Source organism: Corvus brachyrhynchos, unplaced genomic scaffold (assembly GCF_000691975.1).
Source record: "Corvus brachyrhynchos isolate BGI_N302 unplaced genomic scaffold, ASM69197v1 scaffold363, whole genome shotgun sequence".
NCBI lineage: Eukaryota > Metazoa > Chordata > Aves > Passeriformes > Corvidae > Corvus > Corvus brachyrhynchos.
The window spans coordinates 584,827-594,724 of NW_008237404.1; the positions used below are offsets into that span (position 1 = coordinate 584,827).

General features: G+C 38.3%; 1 protein-coding gene across 1 annotated transcript in view; it reads left to right on the top strand.

The window, feature by feature from the left end:
* SACS (sacsin molecular chaperone) overlaps positions 1-9,892 on the top strand; it is a 29,267-nt gene extending 19,375 nt beyond the window's left edge. Inside the window, exon 8 of the mRNA XM_008630979.2 lies at positions 1-9,892. This exon is cut by the window's left edge and continues 6 nt beyond it. Within this exon, the coding sequence (XP_008629201.1) occupies positions 1-8,796 (8,796 nt within the window). The 3' untranslated portion in view covers positions 8,797-9,892.
* The last annotated feature ends 6 nt before the right edge of the window (positions 9,893-9,898 follow it).

Below are 9,898 nucleotides of genomic sequence, written 5' to 3' on the forward strand. Positions count from 1 at the left end.
CAGCAGGAAGCTAAAGTGAGTGAAGTCAGCAGTGCATCTTACAATACAGCGGACATTTACTCTCTTGTGGATGAATTTAGCATTTGCGGTCACAGACTGATAATATTTGCTCAGAGTGTAAATTCAATGGTTTTGAAATACTTGAAAATTGAAGCAGATGATCCTGGCGTGGCACAAGATGTTGTCACTATCAGAAAAAATCAGTGTTCTTCCAAAGCCTTGACTGCACCAAATGTAAGTGTTTTAAAGGAAGCAGCTAAACTCATGAAGGTCTGCAGCAGCAGTACTAAAAAGCTTCCCACTGAAACACCAAAGTCATCATGTATCCTACAGATAGTAGTAGAAGAATTTCACCATGTGTTTAGGCGGATTGCTGATTTACAGTCTCCACTTTTCAGAGGTACTGAAGATGATCCAGCTGCTTTCTTTGAAATGGCTAAATCAGGACAGATGAAAAGATCAGGTGATGAATTGCCACAGAAAACAGTAGATTCAACAACGTGGCTGATATGTTCTTGCATGGATGTTGGAGATGCTTTGAAATTTTCTTTGCACGAAAGTGGAAGAAGACTAGGCCTAGTTCCCTGTGGTGGTGTAGGAGTGTTGCTGTCTGAAACCCAGGATCAAAAATGGATTGTGAAACCTAATTGCAACAACATAGGTGAAGTATTTTGCTATTTACCTCTGCGAATAAAAACAGGCTTACCTCTTCACATAAATGGCTGCTTTGCAGTTACTTCAAATCGGAAAGAGATCTGGAAAACAGACACAAAAGGAAGATGGAATACAGTATTCATGAGGCATGTTATTGTGAAAGCCTACATAGAAGCCCTTTGTGTTTTACGTGACATGGCAATCAATGGTGAGCTAGTTGACTACAGTTACTCTGCAGTGTGGCCAGATCCTAATTCAGTTCATGATGATTTTTCTGTTATTTGTCAAGGGTTTTATGAGGACATAGCTCATATGAAAAGCAAAGAAGGGATCAAAGTGTTTTCTGATGGCTCGTCCTGGGTCTCCATGAAGAATGTAAGGTTTTTAGATGACTCCATACTGAAACGGCCAGATGTTGGGCCGTCAGCCTTCAAAATCTTTCTGAAGTACCTTAAAAAAACTGGATCCAAAAATCTGTGTGCTGTAGATCTCCCATCCTGGGTAAAGACAGGATTTGAAGAAGCAGGATGCAAATACATACTATTGGAGAACACGTTCTCTGAGAAACAGTTCTTTTCTGAGGTATTTTTCCCTAATGTTCAGGAGATTGATGCAGAGCTGCGTGATCCTTTGATGCGTTACGTTCTCAATGAAAAAGTTGAGGAGTTCTCAGGAATTCTTCATGCTACTCCATGTATTCCCTGTTCATTGGATGGACATTCATTAGTTACACCATCAAGACTGATCCATCCTGAAGGAAGAGTTGCAAAGTTGTATGATGCTGAGGACGGAAGATTCCCTTATGGTACCACTCAGGATTATCTTAACCCTGTTATTTTGGTTAAACTTGTTCAGCTGGGAATGGCTAAAGATGATATTTTATGGGAAGATCTGATAGAACGTGCAGAGTCAGTAGCTGAAATTAACAAGACCGATCATGCTGCAGCTTGTCTCAGGAGCAGTATTATATTGAGTCTTATTGATGAAAAACTAAAATCTAGAGATCCTAGAGCTAAAGAATTTGCTGCAAAATGTCAAAACATTCCTTTCCTTCCTTTCCTTAGCAAACCAGCAGGCTTCTCACTGCACTGGAAAGGCAGTGATTTTCAGCCTGAAGCGATGTTTTCAGCAAATGATCTTTACACTGCTGATCATCAAGATATAGTTTGCCTCACACAACCAATTCTTAATGAAAATTCCCACTCTTTTAAAGGTTGTGGTACTCTGTCATTAGCTGTCAAAGAATTTTTGGGTTTACTGAAGAAACCAGCTGTTAATTTAGTAATAAATCAGTTAGAAGAAGTTGCAAAGTCATTTGATGGAATCACATTGTATCAAGAAAATATCACTAATGCTTGTTACAAATACCTGCATGAAGCAATGTTAGAGAGTGAATCAACAAAAGCCATGATAATTGAACAGCTAACAAACAGTAGTTTTATTTTGGTTGAGAATGTGTATGCTGATCCATCAAAAGTGTCTTTTCATTTGAATTTTGAAGCAGCACCCTATCTCTATCAGTTGCCTAACAAATACAAAAATAGTTTCCGTGAGCTGTTTGAAAGTGTGGGTGTAAGACAGGCTTTCACAGTTGAAGACTTTGCTGTAGTTCTGGAATTAATAAATCAGGAAAGAGGGACCAAACAACTAACAGAAGACAACTTTCAGCTCTGCAGGAGAATAATTAGTGAAGGAATATGGGGCCTCATTAGAGAGAAGAAGCAGGAATTTTGTGAGAAAAAGTATGGTGAGATTTTATTGCCAGATACTCATCTTGCCCTTCTGCCTGCAAAATCTTTGTGTTACAATGACTGTCCATGGATTAAAGTCAAAGACACAACTGTTAAATACTGTCATGGCGATATTCCAAGAGAAGTTGCAGTGAAGCTTGGAGCAATACCAAAACGCCATAAAGCTTTAGAAAGATATGCATCAAATATCTGTTTTACTACCCTTGGAACAGAATTTGGCCAGAAAGAAAAATTGACTAGTAGAATTAAAAGCATTCTGAATGCTTACCCTTCAGAAAAAGAAATGCTGAAAGAGCTCCTTCAGAATGCAGATGATGCAAAAGCTACGGAGATCTGTTTTGTGTTTGATCCTAGACAGCATCCAGCCGATAGAATATTTGATGAGAAATGGGCACCACTTCAAGGACCAGCACTGTGTGTTTACAACAATCAGCCTTTTACAGAAGACGATATTCGGGGAATCCAGAACCTTGGAAAAGGTACAAAAGTAGGAAATCCCTGTAAAACTGGACAATATGGTATAGGTTTCAATTCTGTTTATCACATTACTGATTGCCCTTCTTTCCTGTCTGGCAATGATATACTTTGCATTTTTGATCCTCATGCAAGATATGCACCAGGTTCAACATCAACAAGTCCTGGCCGCATGTTTAGAGATTTAGATGCAGATTTCAGAACACAGTTCTCAGATGTACTGGACCTCTACTTAGGAGATCACTTTAAACTGGACAATTGTACCATGTTTAGGTTTCCTCTTCGAAATGGAGAAATGGCAAAAGTATCAGAAATTTCATCAGTTCCATGCTCAGACAGAATGGTCCAAAATCTTTTGGATAAGCTGCGCACAGATGGAGCAGAACTCCTAATGTTTTTGAACCATATGGAAAAAATTTCTATTTGTGAGATAGAAAAAACAACAGGAGCACTGAATGTCCTGTATTCCGTACAAGGCAAAATCACTGATGGAGACAGACTGAAACGAAAGCAATTCCATGCATCTGTGATTGACAGTGTAACTAAAAAGAAGCAGCTAAGTGAAATACCTGTACAGCAGATTACTTATTCAATGGATACTGAAGACTCTGAAGGAAATCTCACAACTTGGTTAATTTGTAACAGGTCAGGCTTTTCTGCCATGGAAAAGGTATCCAAAAGTGTGGTTTCAGCCCACAAGAATGAGGACATAACTCTTTTCCCTCGTGGTGGAGTAGCAGCTTGCATTACTCATAATTACAAAAAACCCCACAGAGCATTCTGTTTCTTACCCTTATCATTAGAAACTGGGTTGCCTTTCCATGTGAATGGACACTTTGCTCTGGACTCTGCAAGAAGAAATCTGTGGCGTGATGACAATGGTGTTGGAGTAAGAAGTGACTGGAATAGTAGTCTAATGACAGCGCTGATAGCACCGGCCTATGTTGAACTGCTGATTCAGCTGAAGAAGAGGTATTTTCCAGGCACTGACCCTACGGTATCAGTGCTGCAAAACACACCTATTCATGCTGTGAAAGACACTTTAAAAAAGTTCTTATCCTTTTTTCCAGTTAATAGACTTGATATTCAGCCAGATTGGTATTGCTTAGTGAAAGCAGTTTACAGTTGCATTTATGAAGATTTGAAGCGTCTTTTACCTGTTATGAGAGCTCCAAATGTTGATGGTTCTGATTTGCATTCTGCTGTTATCATCACATGGGTTAACATGTCTACTGTGAACAAGGGCAGACCATTCTTTGACAATTTGCTACAAGATGAATTGCAGCACCTCAAAAATACAGAATACAACATCACAACACGAAAGACAGTGGCCGAAAATGTTTACAGACTAAAGCATTTACTCTTGGAAATTGGATTTAATTTGGTATATAACTGTGATGAGACTGCAAATCTCTACCACTGTTTGGTAGATGCAGATATTCCTGTCACCTATGTGACACCCGCTGATGTCCGATTGTTTTTGATGACATTTTCTTTTCCAGACTCTAATTGCCACATTGGAAAGTTACCCTGTCGTCTTCAGCAGACAAATTTGAAACTCTTCCATAGCCTCAAACTCCTGGTTGACTACTGTTTCAAAGATGCAGAAGAAAATGAAATCCAAATTGAAGGTTTGCCACTCCTTATTACTCTTGACAACGTTTTGCAAGTTTTTGATTCAAAGCGACCGAAGTTCTTGACAACATACCATGAACTGATTCCGTCTCGGAAGGATCTCTTTATGAACACACTGTATTTGAGATACAACAATATTCTGCTCAGCAGTGAAGTAGCAAAAGTCTTTGATATCAGAAGTTTTGCTGAATTGTTATCATCTGTGCTGCCTAGAGAATATAAAACTAGAAATTGTGTGAAATGGAAGGAAAACTTTGCAAGTGAATCTTGGCTTAAAAGTGCCTGGCATTTTATCAGTGAGTCTCTAAATATTAAAGAAGAGCAAGAAGATATGCAAGTAAAATTTGATGGTGTTATTGAAACTTTGAAGGACTGGACTTTGCTTCCAGGTGTAAAGTTTACTGTCTCAGCCAATCATCTTGTTGTGCCAGAGTGTGATGTTTTGCTGCCACTCAGCATTATGCATATAGCTGTCTTTCCAAATGCTCAGAGTGATAAAGTCTTCCATGCTTTAATGAAAACAGGCTGTATTCAGCTGGCATTGAACAAAATCTGTTCCAAAGACAGTGCTTTAGTGCCTTTGTTGTCAGGACGTACAGCAAACATAGATAATCCCTCAAGCATTCTGAAAGCCATACAATATATGGTACAGACATCAACTTTTAAGACTGAAAAGTTAGCAGAAAGTGACTTTGAGGCTCTCCTAATGTACTTCAATTGCAACTTATGTCATTTGACATCTCAGGATGACATTAAAATTTTAAAGTCTCTTCCATGTTACAAATCAATCAGTGGCCGATACATCAGCATTGCAAAATATGGGACATGTTACGTCCTCACAAAAAGCATCCCATCAGTAGAAGTAGACAGATGGACACAGTCGACTTCATCGGCTTTTCTTGAGGAGAAGGTTCATTTGAAAGATTTGTATACTATGCTTGGTTGTGTCTCTGTAGATGATCTTGAAGTGTACTTGAAACATCTTTTGCCAAAAATTGAAAGTCTGTCTTATGATGCAAAATTAGAACATTTGATCTACTTAAAGAATAGGCTAACTAGCATTGAAGAAACTTCAGAAATGAAAGAACAGCTGTTTGAAAAGCTTGAAAGCATTTTGATCATTCATGATGCAAGCAATAGGCTAAAACCTGCAAAGTACTTTTATGACAGGACTGTAAAAGTCTTTGAAGTTATGCTTCCTGAAAAATTCTTTATACCTCAAGATTTTTTTAAGAAGCTAGAGCAACTTACAAAACCAAAAAATCAAGCTGTGTTCCTTCCATCATGGGTAACTTTTCTACGACATATCGGATTGAAATTCATCATTTCACAGCAGCAGTTACTGCAGTTTGCTAAGGAGATCAGCATGAGAGCAAATACAGAAAACTGGTCTAAAGAAACACTACAGAATACTGTCGATGTTCTCCTCCATCATATATTTCAAGAAAGAACTGACCTTTTTTCAGGAAATTTTCTGAAAGAATTGTCTTTAATTCCTTTTCTGTGCCCTGAACGAGCTCCAGCAGAATTCGTGAGATTTCATCCTCAGTATCAAGAAGTTAATGGGACACTTCCTCTTATACGATTCAATGGGGCACAGGTGAATCCTAAATTCAAGCAGACCGATGTGTTACAGTTGCTTTGGACATCGTGTCCCATTCTTCCTGAGAAAGCAACACCTTTAAGCATCAAAGAGCAAGAGGGGAGTAGTCTTGGTGCACAAGAACAGCTTGAGCAAGTTTTAACCATGCTGAATGTTAATTTGGACCCTCCTCTGGACAAAGTTATCAATAACTGCAGGAACATATGCAATATAACAACTTTGGATGAGGACATGGTGAAAACTAGGGCCAAGGTCCTAAGAAGCATTTATGAGTTTCTTAGTACAGAGAAGAGGGAATTCCGCTTTCAGCTTCGAGGAGTTTCTTTTGTAATGGTGGAAGAAGGTTGGAAGCTCCTAAAGCCTGAAGAAGTGGTAATAAACCTTGAGTATGAATCTGATTTTAAACCTTATCTTTACAAACTTCCTTTAGAACTTGGTACTTTCCATCAGTTATTCAAACATTTGGGTACTGAAGACATTATTTCAACAAAGCAGTATGTTGAAGTTCTAGGTCGCATATATAAGAGCTCAGAAGGAAAGCAGTTGGATCCTAATGAAATGCGCACAGTTAAAAGAGTAGTTTCAGGCCTGTTCAAAAGTCTTCAGAATGATTCTGTAAAGGTTAGGAATGACCTTGAGAATATGAGAGATTTTGCCCTTTACCTTCCCAGTCAAGATGGCAGGTTGGTAAAGTCTAGTATCTTAGTTTTTGACGATGCACCCCACTACAAAAGCAGAATCCAAGGTAACATTGGTGTGCAGATGCTTGTTGATCTTAGCCAGTGCTACTTAGGCAAAGACCATGGCTTTCACACTAAATTGATAATGTTATTCCCTCAGAAACTGAGGCCTCGCTTACTTAGCAGTATTCTTGAAGAACAGTTGGATGAGGAGTCTCCCAAAATTTGTCAGTTTGGAGCGTTATGTTCTTTGCAGGGAAGGTTACAGTTACTGTTGTCTTCGGAGCAATTCATCACAGGACTCATTAGGATTATGAAGCATGAAAATGACAATGCTTTTCTGGCTAATGAAGAAAAAGCAATAAGACTTTGCAAAGCTTTGCGAGAAGGTTTGAAAGTTTCCTGCTTTGAGAAGTTGCAAACAACATTAAGAGTTAAAGGGTTTGCTCCTATTCCCCACAGCAAAAGTGAAACATTCGCTTTCTTGAAGAGATACGGAAACGCAGTAATACTGCTTTACATACAGCATTCTGACAGCAAGGACATAAATTTCCTCTTAGCATTAGCCATGACCTTAAAATCTGCAACTGACAACCTGATTTCTGATACCTCATATTTAATTGCCATGCTGGGTTGTAATGATATTTATCGGATCAGTGAGAAGCTTGACAGTTTGGGAGTGAAGTATGACTCTTCTGAGCCATCAAAACTTGAACTACCAACACCTGGCACTCCTATACCAGCTGAAATTCACTATACACTTCTTATGGATCCAATGAATGTATTTTATCCTGGTGAATATGTTGGTTACCTTGTTGATTCTGAAGGTGGTGATATATATGGATCATATCAGCCTACTTACACCTATGCAATCATTGTGCAAGAAGTAGAAAGAGAAGATGATGAAAGCCCCAGTTTTCTAGGGAAGATTTACCAGATTGATATTGGGTATAGTGAATATAAAATAGTGAGCTCCCTTGACTTGTACAAATTTTCCAGACCAGAGGAAAGTTCTCAAGGCAGGGATAGCACACCTTCTACCCCAACAAGTCCTACAGAATTTCCAGCACATGGACCGAGGGCAATTCCACCTATCTTCACTGGTAGAGAGAGCCACAAAACAATGTCCTCAAAACACCACTCTCCGAAAAAGATAAAGTCAAACTCATTGCCAGAAATATTAAGAGAAGTGACATCTGTGATTGAACAGGCTTGGAAGCTTCCAGAATCTGAAAGAAAAAAGATTATTAGGAGGCTATATCTTAAATGGCATCCAGATAAAAATGCAGAGAATCTTGATATAGCTAATGAGGTTTTCAAACATTTACAGAATGAGATTAACAGGATGGAAAAACAGGCCTTTATGGATCAAAATATGGACAGAGCCTCAAGAAGGCCTTTTTCATCCTCTGCTTCTCGATTTCAGTCAGATAAATTTTCATTTCAGAGATTTTACACTTCATGGAATCAGGAAGCAACAAGCCACAAATCTGAAAGGCAACAGTATAAAGAAAAGTGTCCCTCTTCCACAGGGCCGTCATATTCCCAACGCTTTTTTGTCCCACCTACGTTCAGGTCCGTTGGCAATCCTGTGGAGGCACGTCGATGGCTTAGGCAGGCCCGAGCCAACTTTTCAGCTGCACGAAATGACCTTCATAAAAATGCCAATGAATGGGTGTGCTTTAAATGCTACCTTTCTACTAAACTAGCCTTGATTGCAGCTGACTACGCTGTGAAGGGCAAGTCAGACAAAGACGTAAAACCAGCAGCCCTTGCACAAAAAATAGAGGAGTACAGTCAGCAACTTGAAGGACTTTCAAATGACGTTCAGACATTGGAGGCTTATGGAGTAGATAGCTTAAAAACTAGGTATCCTGACTTACTTCCTTTTCCACAGATTCCCAATGATAGGTTTACTTCAGAAGTTGCTATGAGAGTGATGGAATGTACTGCTTGTATCATAATAAAACTTGAAAACTTCATACAACAAAAAGTATAAATGATTTGAAGAGGTTAGGGGACTGTTTTGTCAAGAGTTTAGGTGTTTCATGTGACAGGATACAAATGCAATTGTGCAGATGATGGAACATCCAAGAGGTTACATGGTGCCAAGCAGTTTAGAAGTGTAGTGCACAAAGGTGGATGGTAGCAAGGTACTTAGAACTGAAATTTACTTAAATGGGACCTTTTTCTTAACTGAGCCTGCTGTTAAGCAAACTGTAAAACCTGAATATTTTTTAGAATTTGCAAGGAAATTGAGCTGCAAAAATTAGATGTGTGCACAACATTGTGATTAATTGGCATATTATTGAACTGCACTTTATATAACCAAAGCTTAGCTTTCTGTTAGATGAAGCCTGTAATTATAACTCCTTATTAGATTTATTTCAATTAATGTAATGTTTCTGAAAGGGTAATGTCAGTTTTCAATGTACTAATCCTAAGACTGGACATACAATGAAATGGGAGATGGGGTGGAAGTTTAACTTTGGAGGTATTGCTCCAAAGCATATCTGTATTCTTTTGTGTTCTGTGGACATTCATGTCACTCATAGTAATACTCCTATCAGCTGGATCTGATTATAAATTTGCTGCAGCATCACATTGTAAACATTTAAAGGATAGTTTAGTACCTGTAAACTGGTGCAGTTATTTTAATGCTGAATAATGATACTTGATTTAACATGCCATGTCATGTCATGCATTGATTGCATTTACTTTATTATAGAAGAATGAAATATTTAATTTACTTTTTTTTTTAGAGCCTCTCATCTTTTGTTTAATGAAAAATGCTTGTGGATGATATAAAATCTGTGAACATTATTATATGGTGTTTTATGATTTCTTTTTGAACACCAAAACTGTTTTCAGATGTCTAAATGCTTGAGTTTCTTTTTTTCCCCATGCGTGTGTGCCTTTGTGTATGTACATATATATATATTTTTCCACAAACATTGGCAGTAGTACAATCCAGTAACTCATTTTTGGTGTACACAGAGCACTGGTTTTTGTTACATGTTTAAAGGTGCTGAAATGTAACGCTGGTTTTATTTTGTTATTCACTACAGCCCTTGAGAAATCTGATTATTAGTTCACACTCT